This window comes from Triturus cristatus, chromosome 5_1 (assembly GCF_964204655.1).
Source record: "Triturus cristatus chromosome 5_1, aTriCri1.1, whole genome shotgun sequence".
Taxonomy (NCBI): domain Eukaryota; kingdom Metazoa; phylum Chordata; class Amphibia; order Caudata; family Salamandridae; genus Triturus; species Triturus cristatus.
In genome coordinates, this window is record NC_140587.1 from 698,746,376 (window position 1) to 698,771,198 (window position 24,823).

The following is a 24,823-nucleotide window of genomic DNA, read 5'->3' on the forward strand; positions in this document are numbered from 1 at the left end:
TGTCCATGCTACCACTAGGATAGCTGGTCTATAAGGTTGACTTTACAACCAATCACCATAAGGGTATTTGGACTGATATAAGGTGTACACTAGAACTAGTGACATCATACATCAGGCCAACTTCTCACAGTCTCTTTCAGCAGTGGGGAGAGCCTTGGTTAGATCTATTCGCCACCGAAGAGAACGCGCAATGTCAGCAGTTCTGCGCGTTGGAATTTCCAAGGCGGCACTCGCTCGGCGACGCTTTTCGTCACGAGTGGAGTTGCGGTCTGTTGTACGCCTTTCCGCCTATACCACTTCTGCCCAGAGTGCTGAAGAAGATCAGGCACGACCGGGCCCAAGTCATCTTGGTGGCTCCGGATTGGGCACGAAGGTACTGGTATCCCGAGCTACTCAGTATGTTGACCGATCCTCCGATACGTCTGCCCCTTCGGGAGGATCTTCTGTCGCAGCAGCAGGGGACGGTCCTCCACCCGAACCTGTCCGGCCTCCACCTCCATGCGTGGAGATTGAGCGGCGGCAGTTGATGCCATTTGACTTGCCTCCTGAAGTTTGTGATATCATTCTGGCAGCCAGGCGTCCCTCCACAAAGACGGTATACGCCTGCCGGTGGAACAAGTTTGTGGCATGGTGCACAGCAAAGGCTGTGGATCCCCTTTCCGCCCCTCTTTCTGAGGTTCTCCTCTTTCTTCTTTCTTTGGCCCGGCAGGGCTCTGCCCTGGGCACCCTGAAAGGTTATCTTGCTGCCATCTCCGCCTTTTTGCGGCTTCCTGATCAGCCTTCTCTTTTCAAGTCCCCTGTAGTTACACGCTTTCTAAAGGGCATTACTCACACGTTCCCTCCTGTCCTGTTTGTAATGCCTCAGTGGGACTTGAATCTTGTGTTGACATTCCTGATGTGCGCTCCCTTCGAGCCTCTTCACAATTGTCCTCTTCGTCTTCTGACTCTTAAGACTGCTTTTCTGGTAGCCATCACCTCGGCTAGGCGGGTGAGTGAGCTCCAGGCTTTATCTTCAAAGCCTCCTTTTCTGTCTGTTCATCCGGACAAGGTTGTCCTTCGGCCTCGTCCCTCCTTTCTTCCGAAAGTGGTGACTCCATTTCATCTTGGGCAGTCTGTCACCTTGCCCACCTTCTTCCTGCCTCCGCATCCTTCCAAAGAGGAAGAGAGGCTCCACCGTCTGGACCCAAAACTTGCGCTCTCCTTTTATTTGGACCGCACAAAGCAGTTCCGGGTGGACGACCAACTTTTCGTTAGATACGTGGGTGCTAAGAAGGGGAAAGCTGTGCACAAACGGACCATCTCTCGGTGGGTCGTTTTGTGCATTAAAGTTTGTTACTCCTTGGCAAAAAAGGACCCTCCTGTTGGGCTGCGCGCCCACTCTACTCGGGCCACAGCGGCTACTACTGCTTTGGGACGGGGTGTCCCTTTGCAGGACATCTGTCAGGCGGCGATGTGGGCTTCGCTACACACATTTGCCAGGCATTATTGCCTTGACAGCCAAGTCCGGATGGATGGCTTCTTTGGCCGTTCTGTCCTCCAGGACTTTCTGGTGTGATCTTGGTTCGCAGACCCACCACCGGGGATGGTATTGCTTGGGTATCTATTCTAAGGTGAGGAATCTAACTAACGTGTTTCTTTCAGATGAACAAGTTACTTACCTTCGGTAACGATGTATCTGTAAGAAACATTAGTTAGTTAGATTCCTCACCGACCCACCCATCCTCCCCGTTCTGCGAACTGACATCTAGGGTTAAGGTTATCCTTTTCAGGCCCCTAGATTTTATTTTTGGCACCAGTGTCGGTCTTTGCATGGCTCTGCGTTCCTGGCGCGGAAAGCTATGTACAAGAACTGACGTCAGCGCGCGAGGGCGGCGTCTAAGTACTCCGACGACGTCATTCCGGCGCACGACGCCGACGACGGACGCGGAGCCGCAGACGACGCCTAGCGACGCGCAAGGGGTATTGCTGACGAAAAATCTTCCGGATCCAGTCTGACGCCTGGGGATATTCTAAGGTGAGGAATCTAACTAACTAATGTTTCTTACAGATACATCGTTACCGAAGGTAAGTAACTTGTTCTATAGAACCAAAGATAATTTGTTTCATGTAAATACCTTTTGCTATAGAATTACTTTTCAAAAACAAAAGTGGACACTTAACTGCAATATTCATAAACACAATGTTATCCTATGGAAGGAACCCCAATCAAACAAATTGCATGTAAGTAAATGACTTACAATCTTGGTTTTTAGGATAAAGAATCAACACCAGGCTACGTTCAGGTAAGTGACAAAGCTGCACCTCCAGCAGCACAGGGGCTGCAAGGTGCAGGATTCAAATTCGTACTCTGGAAAAAAGTTTATCTAATGGAAAATTCACCCTTTGTATGTCCACTCACTTTGGGGAGGTTGTGCATCTCTAACCCTATTGGCTAATCTTTTCCAAACCAATATGAAGGATTATGGAGAGAGGGGTCTGACTCAGTGCAGGGCACCGTAGGGGTGGTCCTGGCTGAGAGTGGACACTACTCCTCAGGTTACTAATTTTCCCACCTGATATGCCGTCAAAAGTGGGGCTTGGTCTGTGGAGCGGGCAACTTTACTAGCTGAAAAGGACCTGGTCAGCATAACAAAGGACGGGAAGCCTTTGACGCTCTCCGCCTTTCTATGCTATTCCTTCTTGGGGTAGGTGTGAAGCACCCCCACCTAGAGCAGGCTATGTTTCTGACCCACCAGAGCAAAAGGCTCCCACCTCAGGGGTCAGAAACATATCTAGAAGGAGCAGGTTGGTGGAGACCAATCAGGCACACATTAGCGAGTTGGAATTGTGCGAGGTCGACTCTTCAATTTTGTCTGCACCAAAACAGGCAGGCTGCAGTGGCAGGATGCCTGTTTTTGGTGAAGGGTCTCTTAGGGTGACACAATATATTCTGCAGCCCTTAGAGACCCTCTCTGGTCACAAGCCCCTCGATACCACTGGTACCTATTACAAGGGACTTATATGTGTGCCAATTGTGGAAACTAAGGTACAGTTATGGGAAAGAACACAGGCACTGGGTAACTTGTTAGCAGGAACCCAGTTCACACTCCGTCAAAGAGGCATCAGAATTAGGCATGAAGTGTGTGTGGGGGACCATGGCAAAAGGGTACTTTCCTAAAGATTCACCTAGAGCTCAAGGTATTTCTCCCTTCACTTTGTGGTCAGTCAATCCAGATCTTGACAGACAACACGGCAGTGATGAGGTTTGTCAGCATTCAAGGGGGAATGGGGTCCCAGCCTCTCTGTCATGAAGCACTTTGTCTCGGGTATGGAGCGCACCAACATTGTATGTGGGTGGTGGTGAATCATCTAGCCTGCTCTCTGAACACTAGAGCCAACAACCCGAGTCGGAGTCATATTGCTGACCACAAGTGCCGTCTCCACCCAGAGGTAGTAAATCTGCAATGAGGCATGCCCCCACGTGGATCTCTTTGCCACTTGTTCTAATTCAAAGTGCTTGAAGTTCTGTGCTGACCACTAACTGATGAATGGACCTTGGGGGAAGCGTTTCAGTAGAAGTGGAATTTTCCTCTTCATTATGTGTTCCCTCATACCCTTGATTGCTCTGGTTCTGATGAAGATCAACCAAGACCAGGCCCAATTCATCTTAGTGTCTCAGAATTGACAAAGTAGGGTGTGGTATGCAGACCTTCTGAACCTCTCCCTATGTTCTCTGCTCTGCCTTTCTCTCAAGGTGGACCTTCTCTTCCATTTGGAAGGACATTTGACTGCTTTTCAGCTGTCTGATTCCTTGGTGGATATCCTCTTATCTTTCCTTAGATCATCTACCAAGTCTGTTTCCTCCAGGGGTGGCACAAGCTTGTGCAAAAAACCGCAGCTGCTTTCCTTCCTACGGTGGTGCCACCTTTCATTTCGGTCAGTCAATCACCTTCCCTTTGTCTTTTTTTTCTCCCACCTCATTCCATTAAGGTGGAGGAGAGGTTACATAGACCAGGTCCAGAGGAGGGGGCGCAGTTTTTATACAAATATCACTAACTGATTTTGGATGGATGGCAAGCTCTTCCTTAGTTGTGTTGTCAATAGAATTGGGAAAGCAGTGCAAAAATTACCTTATCCAGGTGGATTATGCTTTGTGTTAAGATCTGTTAAGCAGCGGCCCTCTACAAGCGCCAAAGCTGCAACATCTGCTCTGGCTAGGATAAGCCCTGTTGGTGTTATTTTGCAGAGGAGCCACTTAGTTATCCGCTTACACCTTTGCATTGATGTGTGGAATCGGAGGTGAGGAAGGATGATCAGTTCATCTGATCTGAGCTACAGGATTTCCTGGTGTAACTATCAATCAAACTCTCCATTTCCAGGGAGGTGTTGCTTGGGAGTCTAATCACGAGGCGCGTTATCTGCAGGTAAGAGTATCCTTCCAAAGAAAAAGTTACTTGCATTTGGTAATGAACATTCTAGTAGTATAACTCCAGATTCATCAGCAATGCCGCCCACCTCTATATTTTTTGACGGATGGTTGGGGGCCAATTAATTGGATCACATTTCTTTTGCTGGTACACTACATTTAACAATATGATCTAATTCCTGCCCTGCTGTGCAGAAAAAAATGAATTGAAAACTGTCATCATGTTGGCTCCAGAGACACTTTATGGCTCCTGCAACGTCGCATGAACATTTCTTCTGATGTTGATACGAAGTTGGGCCCCCACTGTCATGGGAGGGCTATGGAAGACATTTTTGTAGAACAGTCTAGCCCCTGTAAGGATATTCCACAAGTGAGTAATCTGCAGGTAGACAGAGTATCCACCAGAAAGATCGTTACTGAAGGTAAGTAACTGTTTTGCCAAGGCCCGGATTCACACCTGGTTCCTCAGTTCCCAAGTCTGCAGCTATGCCACATCTACTACTGATTTTATTCACCCTACAAGACAGAATTAGCCCTGCCAGATTTGATTGTGTCAACTGCAGGTTGCACACATATTTCTGCAGTTGGCTTTCAACCTGATTGCACTATCTTACTGGCAAATATTAAAAATGCAGTGTTATTTGTAAATAAATTATTATGCTGTTTGCTAACATTATATAACTTTCTTTTCAGGAGAGCCTTTGTTAAAATGAGTACTACTCCTGAGTCCTTCCTGGCTTTGCGCTCCCATTTTGCTAGTTCTCATGCTCTAATTTGCATCAGTCATTGGATTCTTGGCATCGGTGATCGTCATCTATCCAATTTCATGATTAACTTGGAGACTGGTGGCATGGTTGGGATAGACTTTGGACATGCCTTTGGATCCGCTACACAGGTACATATCACTCTGAAATTACATTTTCTAATTGAAAACGTCAAATTATGCTTAATGAAAATGAATTGTCAGGAAGTATTTAGGATTGTATTTTGATGACACACTGAACTCTTATTGTATATATGTTTTCATGTGCATTATCCTGCAAATTAATGGCAATTAAAATAGCCATCATATGTTAGGTTGTGAATTTGGAAAACAAACCGGATTAAAGAGACCTTTTCGGAGGAATTTTCCCTATAAGCCTTTCTAAATTAGTTGTATTCCTAGAATCTAACCCTGGTGAATGCCCTCCCTTCATGTTTAAGAAATTCCCGCTAGCCATTTTCACCCAAGAAAGCATTGATTCTGTGCTTCCTTTTTACGGTAAAACTTCTCTAGCATTTTCTTATTTGCTTTTAATCTCTTTGTCTTGTTGGCCAGAGAGAACGATTTCCTTCTTTTGTCCCATCATCCTTTTTCCTATTGCCAAGTCAGTTTCTCCCCTCTCTATCTGACCTGTTTTTGTCTTTAAGTAAACCCTCAACCCCTGCCTTTACCTTGGTGCCAATACACTATTGGCTCTAATTGTACGCTCGTACCTATCTCCAGTACCTCTGCATATTAATCTCTACTAAGACTAACTCTGCCTGTCCCATGGTGTCCCTACCGATACCGTTACCCCTATACCTGTATCATTGTCTATTGGGATGGGAATGTCCATTGCAAGGTAACTGATATGCACTCCCACCCTGTGGGAAACCAACTCCATGTGACACTAGTATCCTGATTTTCTTTTGGCTCCAGCACCCAAGAAGTTCTGCATGTGTGCTGGGGCATAGGTGTGAAATTGAGCACAAGGCAGAGGGCTGGCTCTGAGGTCAGGAGAGGGACCGGATCGTATTCTGTAGTGGAGAAGAGACTACCGTCTATGTCATTCGGGACATGTACCGTGAACAGTGATGGAAGCATATGTTTTTAAAACCCTAGTATTGGACAGTTTTTTTCACTGCTCAAAGGGGTGTGCGCGATGTAAAGCGCAATGGCTTGCTGACTCTTTATTGGTCAGTTTGAGACGTTAGTCCTGCACTCTTCCCTGCATGGTTCTAGTATCGAAACAACTGTGATCATGCTGCCAGAAAATAAGGTTGATTTGGAAATAGTAAACTTTTAAGCAGAAGTGCAGGAAATTGCCCCTCTTTGACATGGTTACCCCCCCCCCCCCTTTTTGCCTGGTATCTGATGCAACTTTGGTTGAAAGTGTACTGGGTTCCTGCTAACCAGGCCCCCAGCACTAGTGCTCTTTCCTTAAACTGTACTTTTGTTCCACAATTGGCACCACTTTATGCTCCATGTTAGTCCCTAGTAAATGGTACCCCTGGTACCTATGTCATTGGAACTAAGGAGGGTGTCCCTAGGGGTTGCAGCATGAATTGTGCCACACTAAGGTACACCTCACCAAACTCATGCAAACTGCCATTGCAGCCTGCATGTCATGGTGCAGAGAAAAGTGAGGCCGACATGGCACACATCCCTGTGTGCCACGCCTGCAAAACACTACATGTAGTATAGGTAAGTCACCCCTACAGCAGGCCTTAACCCCTTGTGTGGCACGCCCTTTCCCCCTCCTGTGCCGGGCGTTGTATTAGTGGGTGGGGTTCATGACGAGATAGTCTCGTCATGGGCACAGCGCAACCGTGCTCCATGACGAGACTATCTCGTCATGGGCACTGAAGGGGTTAAAGCCCTAAGGCAGGGTGTACTATCCCCAATGTGTGGGCATATCTGCATGAGTGGATGTTTCCCTGTGATATCCAAGCCAATTCTTAGCCATCACAAGTGCGCGGGGAAGCCATAATGAGTACATGGGCTGGACACTCAGAATTACGAGTTCCCCAGCCACATGGTTGCTTCACTGTTTCCCCAGATGTTTGGTTCCAAATATCTCGTCTCAATAAATACACACTGATGCCAGTGTTGGATTTGTTAATAAATGCACCCAGAGGGCACCTTAGAGGTGCCCACTGAAAATCTACCAACTACTAGGGTACTGACTGACTGATCTGAAAAAAACACGTTAGTGATCGATTCCTTACCTTAGAATTACCCCCAGGCGTCAGACTGGATCCGGAAAGTTTTCGTCAGCAGTACCCCTGCATGTCGGAAGGTGGCGTCGTACGGCTCTGCATCCGTCGTTGGCGTCGTGGTTGCCGAGATAACGCCGCAACAGCTACTTAGACGCCGCCCTCGCGCGCTGACGTCAGTTCTTTCTTTAACTGCGCCAGCAAGTGCAGATCTGGAGAGAGCGGTACCCCCACTCATTTTTTGACTGAGTTTTTGTAGACCTTTTGTTTTCGAGTCGATCGACTCCTGGTGCAGTAGGGATGCCCGGCTTCAAGTCTAGCGGGGACTGTCATCGCATGATGTCAGTGACGGACCCGCACCGCGTGTGGCTTTACTGCCTGGGGCGCGACCACGACCCCAAGTCGTGCCCCGACTGGCGGGCCATGGCGCCGAAGACTTTGCGGGAGCGGTCCAGAAAGTTGCTTGAAGTCTAGCACTCGGCTCCATGCCGCTCAAGGTCCTGGTCTCGGAGGTCGAGGGACCGGACGCGGAGCCACCACCATCGTTCGTCGGGATCGAAGTCTTCGCACTCAGGGTCAGGTAAGACGAAGCATCACAAGCAGTCGAAGAAGCGTCATCGCTCTCCGACTTCCCCCTGCCCGTTGAGTAATGCGGCTGAGGGTGCGGGTGGTGCCTCCCCTGCGGCTCCGGCGAAGCCTACACAGTCGCCCAGCTGCAGGTATTTCTGTCAACCATGGTTCGCCTCTTTGGGCCGTCAGGCCCTGCTGGCGCGCCTTCGGCCCCGCCGTCCCGACTGGGGGTCCTCGCCCTTTACTGTTGGCGGCTCTGGCATCGCTGTCTGCACCGGTGCCGCAGGGACCCCATAGATCCAGGCCTGGATCCCGGTTGACCTTGTGACACCTGCACCGACGTCGACCCCACCGGCACCACCTCCGACGTCGCCCGCTCCACCGGACGACGACGTCCCCGGTTTCAGCCCCGATGTGGACACGGCGCTGAAACTGCGTCACTTGACGCCGATTCCGACACTGATGGGACCTTTCTATCCCTATGTCCAGCCTCCTTCTTTTCGGCCTGTTCATCAGTTTTCGGAGGAAGGGGAGGACTGGGAGGGGTCTGAGGACCCTCTCACAGCCCAATATGAGTTTGACCCGGACTGGACAGAGGACCTGGGGGATGCCAGTGGTCTTGATACCTCTCCTGACCGTGGCATGCTATCTCCTCCTACCGTGGCTACGGAGGAGGGTGCAAGTTACGCAGTGGTGTGGCGTAGGGCTGCCGAATCCCTCCACCTCGAGCTCCCTACAGTGGCCGTCAGGACTAACCTCCTGACAGAAGTGCTTCAGCCGGTGGCTACCTCTGCGGAGCCACTGCTGCCTTTTAACGATGCACTTTCAGACATTCTTTTGGGCACCTGGTCCAGGCCCAACACAGGTGCTCCTGTGGATAGGAACGTGGCCTGACGCCATCTCCTGGGCAACCCCCTTTTCCTTTCCCAACTCCCCACTCCTGAGAGCTTGGTTGTCCAAGCCTCTGCGTCACAGAGCGCATTCCCTACCCCACCACCGGACAGGGAATCCAAGAAACTGGAGCAGTTTGGTAAGAAGATTTTTTCTTACGCCAGTTCAGGGCTGCAGCCTGTGAACACCGCATGCCTCTTGGGCCGTTATTCCCACTCTGTGTGGGATACGGTGGCGCAAGTGCTGCCTCAGTGTCCGGAGGAGGCCCTGACAGTGCTCTCTCAAGCTATTGCTGAAGGGAGAGATGCAGCAAAGTTCACGATTCGATGTGATCTCGACACCGCCGACTCGCTGGGCAGGGCGATTTCAACCACAGTGGCGCTCCGTCGCCACGCCTGGCTAAGGACTACTGGTTTCTCTGGGAATGTCCAGAACACCCTGATGGACATGCCCTTTGGTGGCATTCGCCTTTTTGGCAACAAGGCAGATAGTGCGTTGGAGCGCTTTAAGTACTCGTGGGCTATGGCCAAGTCCCTGGGCCTTTCCTCCACACGCCCTCCTCCGCTTTCTGCTTTTCGCTCCTTTTGTGGCCATGGAAGGGGCGCCCGACACGTTCGCTTAAGAGCCACAGGCCTGCGCAGCAACAGTCTCAGTGCAGCTGCGTATGTGGGACCCTCCGGGGTGGGTCAGGGGCCCAGCGGGCAGGTCAGTCCTCCTTCACACCAGCCACCACTGCCTCCAAACCTTCCTAGTCCGGATTTTCAGGCCCATCAAACGCCAGTGGGTGGCAGGATTGGCCATCAACTCCCCCACTGGCGCACCATCACTTCGGACAGGTGGGTTTTACAAATAGTCTGAAGGGGAAACTCCCTCCCCTTCGAGACTACCCCTCCAGCCATGCCACCCCAGTACCACTGCATGTCGGGGGATCACTTGGCACTTCTTAAACAGTCGCGGCCCTCTTGGCCAAAGGGGCCATCGAGCACGTTCCTGGGCCAGAAGTAGGACGTGGTTGTTATTCCCACTACTTTCTGGTGCCGAAGATGGACAAGGGCCTGCGTCCTATCTGTGACCTCAGCGACGTCCATCGCTTCCTCCGGAAGGAGAAGTTCAAGATGTTAACTCTGGCTCAGGTCTTGTCTGCCCTCGACCCTGGAGAGTGGATGGTAGCGTTGGAGCTGCAGGACACATATTTCCATATTCCCGTCCTGCCGGCCCACCGGCGTTACCTGCGGTTTACGGTAGGTCACGAGCACTTTCAGTTTACCGTGCTCCCCTCTGGCCTTACCAGTGCCCCACGGGTGTTCACAAAAGTGATGGCGGTTGTCGCAGCTCATCTGCGCAGATCAGGGGTTCCAGTCTTCCCCTATCTCGATGACTGGCTGTTGACGGTGGACTCGCCCCGGATAGTCGTCTCCCACCTTTAGACTACGGCCGACCTCCAGCATTTGCTGGGGTTCTCCATCAATGTGCTGAAGTCGCACCTGATTCCCTCTCAGAAGCTCCTCTTCATCGGAGCAATTCTGGATACGTCGCACATTCGAGTCTGTCCTCCTGAAGGGCGAGTCCAGGATATTCAGGCTCTGATTCCGATCTTTCGGCCTCTATCCTGGGTTTTGCTCAGGATGACCCTGAGGCTGCTGAGCCTCATGGCCTCCTGCATCCTGCTGGTCGATCATGCCAGATGGTATATGCGGGCTCTGCAATGGGACCTGAAGTTCCAGTGGGCGCAGCTTATGAGGAACCTGTCCAATTACGTCCAGATCTCGGAGGGCACTGCTCAACAATTGCAGTGGTGGCTCACAAACTGGCATTGGGCCAATGGCAGATCCCTCTCCCTTCCCCAACCGGAACACACGGTGGTGACGGATGCGTCCCTCCTGGGATGGGGCGGCCACATGGGAGAGGCGGAGATCAGAGACCTCTGGTCTCCGGCGGAGTCTAGCCTCCATATCAACCTTCTGGAGCTCCGGGCGATCCGACTTGCACTGAAGGCATTTCTTCCCTCTGTCAAGGGGAGAGTAGTGCAGGTGTTCACAGACAACACCACCGCCATGTGGTACTGCAACAAACAGGGCTGGGTGGGGTCATGGACCCTATGTCAGGACGCCCTGCGCCTCGGGACATGGCTGGAACATCAGGGCATTTCCCTGGTGGTTCAACACCTAGCAGGTTCACTGAACGCCAGGGCGGACGAATTCAGCCGCAAGTGCATGGTGGTTCACGAATGGCATCTTCACTCGGAGGTGGCGCATGGTCTCTTTCAGCTGCGGGGAGAGCCTTGGTTAGATCTATTCGCCACCGAAGAGAATGTGCAATGTCAGCAGTTTTGCGCGTTGGAATTTCCAAGGTGGCGCTCGCTAGGCGACGCTTTTCGTCGTGAGTGGAGTTGTGGTCTGTTGTACACCTTTCCGCATAAACCACTTCTGCCCAGAGTGCTGAAGAAGGTCAAGCGCGACCCGGCCCAAGTCATTCTTGTGGCTCCTGACTGGCCTCGAAGGGTTTGGTATCCCGAGCTACTCAGTATGACCATCGATCCCCCGATCCAACTGCCTCTTCGGGAGGATCTTCTATTGCAGCAGCAGGGGGCAGTCCTCCACCCGAACCTGTCCAGTCTCCACCTCTTTGCGTGGAGATTGAGCGGCGGCAATTGATTCCTTTCGACTTGCCTCCTGAAGTCTATGATGTCATTCTGGCAGCCAGGCATCCCTCCATTAAATTAGTATACGCCTACAGGTGGAACAAATGTGTGGCATGGTGCACAGCAAAGGCTATGGATCCCCTTTCTACCCCTCTTTCTGAAGTCTTACTGTTCCTTCTTTCTTTGGCCCAGCAGGGTTCTGCTCTGGACACTATCAAGGGCTACCTTTCTGCTATTTCAGCCTTTCTCAGGCTTCCTGATCAGCCCTCTCTTTTCAAGTCCCCTGTTGTTTATAGATTCCTCAAAGGCAGTACTCATCTTTTTCCTCCTATTCCCTTCGTAATGCCACAGTGGGATTTGAACCTGGTTCTCACATATTTAATGTGTGCTCCCTTCGAGCCTCTTCATAACTGTCCTCTTCGTCTGTTAACTTTGAAGACTGCTTTCCTGGTTGCCATCACCTCTGCTAGGAGAGTGAGTGTGCTCCAGGCTCTTTCTTGCAAACCTCCTTTTCTGTCTGTCCATCCAGCAAGGTTGTGCTCCGGACACGTCCATCCTTTCTGCCAAAGGATGTCACTGCCTTTCACATGGGGCAGACCATCACTTTACCCACGTTCTTTCCACCTCCGCATCCTTCCAGAGAAGAAGAGAGGCTCCACCATCTGGACCCAAAACATGCGCTCTAATTTTACCTGAATCGCACACAACAGTTCCGGGTGGATGACCAGCTCTTTGTGGGCTACGTAGGCGCCAAGAAAGGTCGGGCCGTACACAAGCGGACTATCTCCCGATGGGTTGTCTTGTGTATTAAAGCCTGTTATTCGCTGGCAAAAAAAGAGCCTCAGGTGGGGCTGCACGCCCATTCCACCAGGGCGACGGCTGCCACTACAGCATTGGGACGCGGTGTCCCCTTACAAGACATCTGTCAGGCAGCTACATGGGCCTCGTTGCACACTCTTACTAAGCATTATTGCCTGGACAGCCAAGTCCGGAGAGACGGCTTCTTTGGTCGTACTGTTCTCTGGGACTTCTTGGTGTGATCTTGGTTCGCAGACCCACCACCGGGGTTGGTATTGCTGGGGTATCTATTCTAAGGTAAGGAATCTATCACTAACGTGTTTCTTTCAGATGCACAAGTTACTTACCTTCTGTAACAATATATCTGTACGAAACATTAGTTAGTGATAGATTCCTTACCACCCCACCCATCCTCCCCGTTCTGCGAACTGATTTGTTGGGCTAAGGTCATCCCTTTCTGGGCCCTAGTTTCTATGCACCAGTGGTCAGTATCTTACATGGCTCTGCGTTCCTGGCGCGGAAAGCGTGAACAGAACTGACGTCAAAGTGCGAGGGCGGCGTCTAAGTTGCTGCTGCGTCATCATCTCGGCGACCACGATGCCAACGACGGACGCGGAGCTGCGCAACGCCACCTTCCGACGCGCAGGGGTACTGCCGACGAAAGCTTTCCGGATCCAGTCTGACGCCTGGGGGTAATTCTAAGGTAAGAAATCTATCACTAACTAATGTTTCTTACAGATATATCTGTACCGAAGGTAAGTAACTTGTGCATTATATAGAGAGCCAGCTTCCTAGTAGAAGGAAACCAGAGGGATTACAAGATTCTTACTTGTTCCATGATGCTATGCACATCATCAGTATTGATAACATCATAAGTGCAGTTAATGCTCATTGTCCTGTCAACCCTTTATTTCTCTTTTCTGATAGAGACTTCCAACAGTAGATTCCTCACCTTGTGATTTCCCCTATGTGCCAGACTGGATCTGGAGAATTTTGATAGCAATTCCCTTGCGCATTGATTGGTGGCATTGTGCTGCTCAGCGTCTGATCTATCCCGCCCCGATTGAGATGTTTGGACCACTATATCTGATCCATCTCTGCATGTTGATGTCCATTTCTTTTTTTCTGCACTTTCCAATTTTAATCTGGAACCAGTTCAGTCTGATAGAGTTTCTTCCCTTGAAATTATCCAGTGTGCAACGGACATCTTCCCCTCCAAAAACCACAGGCTTTAAACCTTGCAAGGACGATGTTGGTAACACACATACTCTTGATGTCTGTCTCTGGTGTCTAAATTGCAGTCAGTGCTCGGTGATGTGTGATTGCTGCGCGGAGATCAACAGGAAGAGGCATCTGCGAACACAAAGCTAAACTTTTCGTGGCAGAACTTCAAAGAAAGTTGAAGAAGACCCGGTCTCAATGAAGTCAAAGGCGTGGATACACTCTCAATTTCAGGGCCGATCTCGCCATTGTTCATCATTGAAGTCCAGGAGTACAGATAAATCCCCAAAAATCAAAGACTCAAGAGATCAAAGTGCAAATTTCCATCGTCCCACCACTACCATCATTTCACGCGATGTCCCAGGCCCTCAAGGCCACAGAGTCATTCCCCACAGTTCCTTAAATGATCCCAAAGGGCCCGACTTTCTTGGGTCATCAACCACACCTCAACAGCTAGGTGAACTGAAATTGACCTTGGACAAAATATTCATACCTCATGGAATTCCTCTGGAGTGTCTCCGAGCCCTAAGCATCTAAGGTGGCCTCCAGTTTGGCTACCGCTGGTAGATCCATCCTGATTCTAACTGTGCTACTCAACCTCACTTTGAGGTCACCTCTGTCTCAGAGCCCGGCTCTGGCAACTTCAGCTCCTGCCCAGCACCGCAACCCCGAGTCTCAGAACCGGCCTGACGTCAGAAACAGCTGATAGTTTCTGAAAAGACACACCTGTACTCCTATTACAGAAACCTAACAACCTCATGCTGGCGATGATAATGATGGTGATAACACTCCTTACGATGGCCAAAACTTACTTCTAGATGTGTAAGATGCTAATAGGATGGACACTTTACCAGATATATAGGCCTGTCTTTCCCTCACCAATCTATAGGAACACAGGAGTTCTCCTCCTTTGCAACAGTGCTAAGGAGGGCAACAGACGTTTTAAGTCTCATCCTGCCCACTACAGTGGTGAGGAAAAAATTCTAAACTGAGTTGCTCATCCCAGATCAAATGAGCCAAGAACCTCTAATTTCTTATAATGAAGCGCTCATTCATGCCTTATGGGAACCTGGGTGTAGCCAGGAACTTGCCCCCAAGTTAATAGGCTGGTGGCAAGGTCTCCTTCCACACCCTACCCCAGAGAGCTTGGTGCTGCAGGTGACCACTTGCTACTGTACCCCAATGCATTTCTTACAACTCCCCCTGACAAAGAATCAAAAAGTATTAAGCTGTTCACCAGATGTATGCTTTCCTCTGCCATCCTTGCTCTCTGATTTGTAAATAATGGTTGCCTCCTGGAGAGGTTCTCAAGTGTTATGGGACAGACTAGTAGACATCTTGCCAGCTGTCTGGGAGGACAATCGACCAACCCTACAACATATCATCACGGACGGCCAGGACGGAGCAAAGTACTTAATTCCCTTGGCTTGGATAGGACCCACAGATAGGGTATAGCCGTTAGGACCAGTGTGCTGCTTCAGGACTATGCTTGGATTTACTCCAACAGTTTCTCTTCTGATGTTCAACAATCCTTGATGGACATGCCCTTCAACAGCTCTGGACTGTTTGGAACTAAGGCAGGCTCGGTATTAGAACTATTTAAAGAGAGCAAAGCAATTGCTCGCTCTGTAGACTTAGCTCTCCCTGTTGATAATTTCCCCAGCAGCCTTGCTCTATTTGAGGCTTCTGTGGGGGACTCCTGCTGCCTCAGTAGCAGCAGACCTTCCTGTCCTTTTGAGGTAGAGGTCAGGAGACAGCGAGTTATAGATTCCTTACCTTACAATTACCCCCAGGTGTCAGACTGGATCCGGAGACTATTTTCTTAGCAGTATCCCTGCGCGTTGGTAGGTGGCGTTGGTCGACTCAGTCGTCAGCGTCGTGGTCACCGGGATGACGTAGTATCTACCCTGCACGCTGACGTCAGTTCTTTCTTTTGCCGCGCCGTCCTTGTGCAGAACCAGAGGGAGCTACCCCTAGTCACTTTTTGACTAACTTTTTCGACGTTTTGTCAACTTCTTTTTGAGTCTGACTCCTGGTGCGCGAGGGATGTCCCAATGCCGGACTGGGTTCAAGCCTTGCCGCACCTGTCACAAGCTGATGTCTGTGACGGATCTGCACCTCGTGTGCCTTTAGTGTCTGGAGCACAACCCGAAGTCGTGCTCAGACCACCGGGCCATGAATCCTAAGTCTTTGCTGGGGCAGTCCCGAAAGTTATTGGAGGCTTATCGCTCACATCCGCGTCAGTCCCGTTCGAGAGGAAGGTCTCGAGACTGTTAGTGGAGCCACCACACATCGTCGCACTCCAAGTCTTCCAGGTCTTCGGGTAAATCCAAGAAGAAGAAAGCAAAGAAGCACCGGCACTCTTCACCTTCTCCTCATCAGTCAGCTGATGCAACGCGGGACCGGGAACGTCGTGGCTTAAAGGCGTTGTATCCTGTGCCTGATTCAGGGACGAATCCGCGCCTCCCCCAGTTTCCGAGAGCCTGAGTTTCCCCTGCCCAAATGTACATTTTAAGAAGCCCTCCATCGTATCTTTGGGCAGCCTGACCTCGCAGGCTTGCCTTCAGGATCTGCGGAGCCGGTCGGGGTCCTGAGCCTTCAATGCCGGTGGCTTTGGCTCCGGCGGGCCCCCTCACTCGACCTTCCCCCAGCGCCGATCCCGACGACGACACCCCTGGCACCAACCATGCCCCAGTCGGTGCGGTCCCCATCCTCACCCCCGAGATGAACCCAGAGCCTGGCACGTTTGTTCCCCTTGTTCATCTCTGGTGTTCCTTATCACCCAGATGGTGGTGACGAGGACTGGGAGGGGTCGCTGGACCCTTTAGCAGACCAGCTTGAAGAGCCGGACTGGAGAGAGGACCTGGATGACGCCAGTGGTCTGGACACTTCTCCAGACCTTGACAAACTTTCTCCCCTTACAATGGCTACAGAGGAGGGAACGTCTTACGCTGTGTGGTGTGAAGGACAGATGAGACCTTGGACCTAGAGCTCCCTTCGGTGGCAGTCAGGCCTAACCTCCTTACAAAGGTGCTTCAGCCTGCGGCAACTTCCTCTGAACCCTTCCTGCCCTTCAACGAAGCCCTCACTGACTTCCTCCTCGACACCTGGTCCAAGCCCAGCACAGGTGCTCCTAAGAAAAGGACGATTGCCCGTCACCACCACCCGTCCACGGGTGACCCAGTTTTCCTCACCCAACACCCGTTCTGAGAACCTGGTGGTCCAAGTGTCTTCTACCAGTGGTGAATTCCCTTCTGCTGCCCCAGATAGGGAATCCAAGAAGCTGGATCATCATGGGAAGCGCATGTTCTGTTCCTCCAGCTTGGCACTGAGGTCCGTGAATATCGCGTGTCTCTTGGGCCGATACTCTCATACCATCTGGGATACGGTCACACAGGTGCTTCCTCAGTGTCCAGAGGGGGCCCGGGCCATTCTCTCCATGGCAGTAGCAGATGGGAGAGACGCAGAAAAATTCACGATCCGATGTGGACTCGATACCACCGACTCACTAGGCAGAGCGATTGCCACATCGGTAGCCCTTAGGCGCTACGCCTAGTTGAGGACATCTGGCTTTTCGGGGGATGTCCAGACTACCTTGCTGGACATACCCTTCGATGTCCGTCGCCTTTTTGTCAACAAAGCAGACTCAGCGCTGGAGCGCTTTAAAGATTCTCAGGCTATGGCCAGATCCTTGGGTCTCGCTTTGTCTTCCCGTCCCCTCCAGTCTGCTTTTCGTCCCTTTCGTGGCTACGGAAGGGGCGCCCAGCCATGTCTGGCCCAGTCTAGCCACGGGGTCACGCAAGCTGCCCAAACTCTTTTTAGCCACGGATGTGGGACCCAGCGACCTGGCAGGTCTGGGAGCCAGTGGGCCAGTCCAATCTTTTACTCCCTACAGCAGCCTCCAAACCCTCCTAGTCCAACTTTTCAGGGCCATCAACGGCCAGTGGGCGGCAGGATTCGCCATCACGTCAGACAGGTGGGTTTTGCAAATAGTCCGAAGAGGCTACTCCCTTCCCTTCCAGACTGCACCTCCCTCCATGCCACCGTTGTTTGATCGAATGTCGGAGGATTATTTGGCGTTTGTCCGCCAGGAAGTCGTGGCTTTTTTGGGCAAGGGAGCTATTGAAAGGGTCCCTGCGCCAGAAGTAGGTTGTGGTTGCTACTCCCACAACTTTCTTGTGCCAAAGAAGGACAAAGACCAGAGTCCTATTCCAGACCTCAGGGCCCTCAATCGCTTCCTCAGAAAGGAGAGGTTCAAAATGCTTACATTGGCAAAGGTCCTGTCTGCCCTCGACCCCGGAGACTGGATGGTGGCGTTGGACTTACAGAATACCTATTTCCATATTCTCGTCCTGCCAGCCCACAAACGTTACCTGCGGTTTACAGTAGGCCACGAGCATTTTCAGTTTACCATGCTCCCCTTTGGCCTTACCAGTGCCCCTGGGGTGTTAACAAAAGTGATGGGGAAGGTTGCAGCTCATCTGTGCAGATTAGGGGTTTCAGTCTTCCCCTATCTCGACGACTGGCTGTTGAAGGCAGGCTCGCCCCAGGCGGTCGTCTCCCACCTCCAGCGTGCCTCCTGCATTCGCTGGGGTTCACTATAAACATGCCAATTTGCACCTGACTTCCTCTCAGATGCTCCCTTTCATCGTAGCTGTTCTGGACACAGTGCAGTTTCGGGCTTATCCTCCCGAGCAGCAAGTCCGGGATATTCGGGCTATGACACCGATGTTTCAAACTCTATCCCGGATTTTTGTGGGCATGACCCTGAGTATGCTGGTTCTCATGGCCACCTGCATCCTGCTAGTTGATCATGCCAGGTGACACATGCAGGCTCTGCAGTGAGACCTGAAGTTCCAGTGGGCGCAGCATCAGGGAAATCTTTCTGACCCATCCAGAACTCGAAGGGATCTGCACAACAACTGCAGTGGTGGTTAGTGAACCAAGATTGTGTCAGAGGCAGATCCCTCTCCCTTCCCCAACCAGATCTAACAGTGGTGACCGATGCGTCACTCCTGGGGTGGGGCGTCCACCTGGGAGAGGTGGAGATCAAAGGACTCTGGTCTCCAGCAGAGTGCAGACTCCATTTCAACCTGTTGGAGCTCCAGCCGATCCACCTGGCACTGAAAGTATTCCTTACCTCCCTCAAGGGGAAAGTAGTGCAGGTGTTCACAGACAACATTACCGCCATGTGGTACTGCAACAAACAGGGCGGGTGTGGTCATGGACCCTATGTCAAGAGGCTCTTTGCCTTTGGACATAGCTGGAACATCAGGGCGTGACCCTGGTGGTTCAACACCTGGCTGGTTGTCTGAACACACTAGGGCGGACAAACTCAGCCGTCAGTGCCAGGTAGATCACAAATGGTGTCTTCACTCGGACGTATTGCAAGGTCTCTTTCAGCAATGGGGAGAGCCTTGGTTATATCTGTTAGCCACTGAAGAGAACGCGCAATGTCAGCAGTTTTGCACGTTGGAGTTCCAAGGCGGCACTCACTTGGCAACGCTTTTTGTCGCGAGTGGAACTGCTGCCTCCTGTACACCTCTGCGCCTGTACCACTTCTGTACCGAGTGCTGAAGAAATTCAAGCGTGAACGGGTCTGACTCTTTATTGTGGCTCCGGCCTGACCACGAAGAGTCTGGTACCCACAAGCTCCTCAGCATGGCCATTGATCCTCCGATCAGATTGCCCCTTCGGGAGGATCTTCTGTCGCAGCAACAGGGGACGGTCCTCCACCCGAACCTGTCCAGCCTCCACCTCCTTGCATGGAGATTGAGCGGCAACAGTTGAAAGCTTTTGACCTTCCGCCCGAAGTCTGTAATGTCATCTTGGCAGCCAGGCGTCCCTCCATTAAATCGGTATACGCCTGTCGCTGGAATAAGTTTGTGGCATGGTGCACAGTAAAGGCTGTGGATCCCCTTTCTGCTCCTCTTTCCGAGGTTCTCTTGTTCATCTTTTTCTTGGCCCAGCAGGGCTTTGCTCTGGGCACTCTTAAAGACTATCTTGCAACTATTTCTGTGTTACTTTGGCTACCAGATCAGCCGTCTTTATTCAAGTGCCCCATTGTAAATAGATTCTTCATTTCTTTCCTCCATCTCTTTTCATAATGCCCCAGTGGGACTTGAATTTTGTTTTAACTTATCTTATGTGTTCTCCTTTCGAGCCTCTTCACAGCTCTCCTCTCAGGCTTCTTTCTTTGAAAACTGCTTTCCTTGTTGCCATCACCTCTGCTCGCAGGGTGTGAGTGAGCTTCAGGCTCTATCCTCTAAGCTCCCTTTATTCTCTGTGCATCTGGACAAATTGGTGTTTAGGACGAGACCCTTGTTCCTTCCTTAAGTGGTTACACCATTTCACATAGGACAAATGATCACTTTGCCCACCTTTTTCCCACCTCTGCACCATTCCAAGGTAGAAGAGAGACTCCACCATCTGGACCCAAAACGTGCGCTGTCCTATCTTGATCGCACAGAAGATTTCCAGGTGGATGATCAACTCTTTGTTGGTTATGTAGGTGCCAAGAAAGGATGTGCTGTCCAAAAGCACACCATCTCTTGATCGGTTGTCCTGTGTATTAAAATCTGTTACGCTTTCGCGAAAAAGGAACCTCCAGTGGGGCTGCATGCACATTCCACTACAGCGACGGAAGCTACTACTGCATTGGCACTTGGAGTCCCACTCCTTGACATCTGCCAGGCGGCAACGTGGGCATCCTTGCACACATTCACCAGAACTTACTGCTTGGCCAACCAAGTCTGGGGGGGTGGCTATTTTGCCCATTCGATCCTCCAGGACTTTCTGGTGTGAACTTAGTTCACAGTCCCTCCTCGGGAGATGGTATTGCTGGGGTATCTATTCTAAGAGTAGGAATCAATAACTAACTGTCTCTTTCAATGAACAAGTTCAATACCTTCGGTAAAGATGTATCTCTAAGAGACATAGGTTAGTTATCGATTGCTTACCACCCTACTCATCCTCCCGCTCTGTGAACTGACTTCTAAGGATAGAGACTCCTTTAGAGGACCCTAGTTATGGTGTAGAAAGTCGCGATCGAACTGCCGTCAGTGCGCAGGGGCGCTGTCTAAGTAGACACCGCAACATCATCACAGCGTACGCGACGCCCACGATGGACAAGGAGTTGACCGACACCACCTACCAAACCGCAGGGGTACTGCTAAGAAAAAATCCTCCGGATACAGTCTGACGCCTGGGGGTAATTCTAAGGTAAAGAATCTATAACTAAACTATGTCTCTTAGAGATACATAGTTACCGAAGGTAAGTAACTTGTTTTTTTAGGGTTTAGTTTTTGGGTGGCAAGAGAATTTTTAGGGTTTGGTTATGGGATTTTGGGTGGCAAGGAAATTTTAGGGTTTGGGGTGGGTCTAGGTTTTTGGGTGGCAAAGGGATTTTTAGGGTATAGGGGGTGTATGGGATTTTGGGTGGCAAGGGAATTTTTAGGGTTTAGGGTGGGTATAGGATTTTGGGTGGCAAGGGAATTTATAGGGTTTAGGGTGAGTATGGGATTTTTGGGCAGCAATGTAATTTTTTTAGGGTTTAGAATGGGTATAGGTATCTGATAGAGACATCTAGCCGCAGATTCCTTAACTTAGAATATCCCCAGGCGTCAGACTGGATCCACCAGCACCTCTGCGTGCCGGGGGACAGCGCCATACGTCCCGGCCTGACGTCGTCCACGTACGTGACGTCAGCGAAGTCATATAAGTCCCTCCCAGCTCGCTGACATCAGCTTCCTTCTTTTACGCGTGCAACGCGGATCCGGAGTAAGCGGTTACTCTGGCCTGTTTTCAGGCCCCTTTTGACGCTTCGCGTCTGGAACAGTGTGCGATGCCTTCGGGCTAAAAAACGTGTACCTCCTGTTCGTGGCAAATGTCCGCGACGGACCCACATCTTATCTGTATGTGGTATCTGAAAGAAACTCGTTAGTTAGATTCCTTGCCTTAGAATATGCCCAGGCATCAGGCTGGATCCGGAAAGATTTTTCATCAGCAGTACCCTTGCGCGTCGGAAGGCGTCGTCTGTGACTCCGCGTCCGTCATCGGCGGCGTGATCGCCGGGACGACGTCGCTGGAGTACTTAGACGCTGCCCTCGTGAGCTGACGTCAGTTCTTCTTTCTTCCGCACCAGTAAGCGCAGATCCGGGAAGAACATACCCTTAGTCACTTTTTGACTAACTTTTTGGGACTATTTTGGTCTATTCTTTCGAGTCGACTTAGACTCCTGGTGCCGGTAGGGATGCCCGGGTTCAAGCCGTGTGACGCCTGTCACCGACTCATGTCGGTTACCGACCCCCACCATCGGTGTCTCTACTCCCTTGGGGCCGACCACGATGACATGTCGTGCCCCGACTGCCGGGCCTTGACCTCGAGCGGTCCCGCAAGCTCCTCGAGATCCGGCAGTCGGCTCCGCGCCACTCGAGGTCCCGGTCGAGGAGGAAGTTGAGGGACCGGTCGCAGTCATCGCCGCTCGTCGGGATCCAAGTCCTCGCACTCAGGTAAGTTGAGGCATAGTAAAAAGAAGTCGAAGTAGCGACATCCCTCTTCTGACTCCCCTCGCCAATGGTGCGACTCAGCCGAGGGTTCTGGTGGCACCACCTGCGCGGCTCCACCGTAGCCGCAGGAGTCTCATTCGGCCCCACACCCTCCGGTCCCTGGGCCTCATGCGACTCCGGCTGAGATTCGAGACATCCTCGTGGCCATGAGAAGTCTCTTTCCGCCGTCGAGGCCTGGTGGCGCGCCTCTGGGCCCGCAGGCCCGACTGGGGGTTCTAGCGAGCCGGCGGCTTCGGCCCCGGCGCCGACTTCGGTCCGACGCCGCAGGTCCCCGTAGGATCCAGGCCTGGATCCCGGTCGATGCCAGTTGACCTCACGACTCCGGCGCCGTCCTCGGACAATGCCTTCCCTAGTATCTGAAAGAAACACGTTAGTTAGATTCCTCACCTTAGAATATCCCCAGGCGTCAGACTGGATCCGGAAGATTTTTCGTCAGCAATACCCCTTGCGCGTCGCTAGGCGTCGTCTGCGGCTCCGCGTCCGTCGTCGGCGTCGTGCGCCGGGATGACGTCGTCGGAGTACTTAGACGCCGCCCTCGCGCGCTGACGTCAGTTCTTCTTTTTTCCGCGCCAGTAAGCGCAGATCCGGGAGAGCTACCCCTTTTAGTCTTTTTTGACTAAATCTTTTTGATCATTTTTGATCCCTGTCTGTCGACATCTGGTGCCGGTAGGATGCCTGGGTTCAAGGCTTGTGAAGACTGTCATCGACTGATGTCGGTGACCGATCACCACCGCCGGTGCCTCTATTGCTTAGGCCTCGACCACGACGCGGAGTCGTGCAACGACTGTCAGGCCCTGACTTCGAAGGCTAGGCGGGAGCGGTCCCGCAAGCTTCTCGAGCTTCGCCACTCGGCTCCGCGTCGTGCGCGATCCCGGTCCAGGAGGAGGTCCAAGGATCGCTCGCGGAGCCCTAGCCGACGCCACCATCGATCGTCGGGCTCCAAGTCGTCGGGTAAGTCCAAACACTCAAAGAAGTCCAAGAGGCGACATCGCTCTTCGGACTCCCCTCGCCGGTCGCGCGACTCGGCCGAGGGTCCAAGTGGTTCCACCCCCGCGGCTCCGGCGGAGCCGCAGGTGCCGCGTCCGCCCCCATACCTTCCGGTCCCTGGGGCTGACGCGGCGCCGGCGGAGATCAGTGCCTTCCTCTCGGCCATGAGGAGCCTGGCCCCGCCGTCGACGCCCGCTGGCGCGCCTTCGGGCCCCGCGGGCTCGACTGGGCGACCTCGCGTGCCGGCGGCTCCGGCCCCGGCGCCGTCGACGACTCCGGTCTCGACGCCGCAGGTCCCCGCGGGGCCCATGCCTGGGCCCCAGTCGACGCCGGTTGACCTTGTCACTCCTCCACCGGCGCCGACGCCTGAACCACCGACGCCGTCGCCGGCGCCGCCGACGCCTGTGACGCCGACGCCCCAGTTTAGCCCTCATCCGGACCCGACGCCGGCACGGCGTCCGCCGACGCCGCATCCGACGCCGCTAGAGACCTACCATCTCTACAGTCCGGTTCCGATCATTCCTCCTGTTTATCAGGAATCGGAAGAAGGGGGCGACTGGGAGGGGTTCGAGGACCCTCTGGCTGTTCAGTCACAGCTTTCTCAGGACTGGGCAGATGAACTGGGGGAGGCCAGCGGGCTGGACACCTCGCCAGACGCTGGATTCACTTCTCCTCCGACCGTGGCTTCGGAGGAGGGTGCAGCATTTTCTGTGGTGCTGCGCAAGGCGGCTGAGGCCCTTGGGCTCGAGTTGCCTGCCGTGGCTGTGAGGACCAACATCCTCACTGAGGTGCTTCAAACCTCAGCAAGCTCCACTGAGCCTCTGCTGCCGTTTAACGAGGCCCTCACTGACGTTCTGCAGGGCACCTGGTCCAAGCCCTCCACAGTTCCTCCTGTGGATAGGAACGTTGCCAGGCGCCACCGCCCTGCTCCGGGCGACCCCAGCTTCCTGTCCCAACACCCCACCCCCGAGAGTCTGGTTATCCAGGCCTCTACTTCCCAATCCTCCTTCCCGACCGCTCCGCCGGACCGGGATAACAAGAGACTCGAGCAGTTTGGCAAGAAACTGTTCTCGTCCCTTAGTTTGGGCCTGCGGTCTTTAAATACCGCCTGTCTCTTGGACCGTTATTCCCATTCTCTGTGGGATACGGTGGAGGACGTGCTGCCCCTGTGTCCGGAGGAGGTCCGGACGCGTCTTTCCCAGGCTCTGGCCGATGGGAGGGATGCAGCACGGCACGCCATAAGATGTGGGCTTGACACCACGGACTCGCTAGGTCGGGCGATTTCCACCACGGTGGCGCTCCGCCGCCACGCCTGGATGCGGTCCACGTCCTTTTCCGGGGATGTCCAGAACACCCTCATGGACATGCCCTTTGATGGCACTCGCCTGTTTGGTGAGAAGGCGGACAGTGCGCTGAACCGCTTTAAGGACTCCCGGGCTACGGCCAAGTCCTTGGGCCTCTCGGCTCCGCGGGCGCACACCTCCGCTTTTCGCCCCTTTCGTGGCCAAGGAAGGGGCGCCTCCTCACGTCCGCAGAGCCACCAGCCGCAGAACCAACCTGCGCGCGGTCGCGGACGTGGCTTCCGCCGTGGCGGAAATGGAGGCCGACGTGGTCAGCCCACATCCACCCCGGCAGCATCCGCCTCAAAGCCTTCCTAGTCCGAGCTTTCAGGCCCATACCACGCCAGTGGGCGGCAGAGTTCGCCATCACCTGCTCCACTGGCGGTCCATCACATCGGACAGGTGGGTGCTGCAAATCGTCCGAAGGGGCTACTCCCTCCCCTTC

General features: G+C 52.7%; 1 protein-coding gene across 3 annotated transcripts in view; it reads left to right on the plus strand.

Annotated features, from left to right (window-relative positions):
• PRKDC (protein kinase, DNA-activated, catalytic subunit) overlaps positions 1 to 24,823 on the plus strand; it is a 2,754,228-nt gene that overhangs the window by 2,644,078 nt on the left and 85,327 nt on the right. For all 3 annotated transcript variants that reach the window (XM_085605657.1, XM_085605658.1, XM_085605659.1), the window contains one exon: positions 5,099 to 5,300. In XM_085605657.1, coding sequence (XP_085461783.1) covers positions 5,099 to 5,300 — 202 coding nt within the window. The remainder of the gene's footprint in view (positions 1 to 5,098; positions 5,301 to 24,823) is intronic.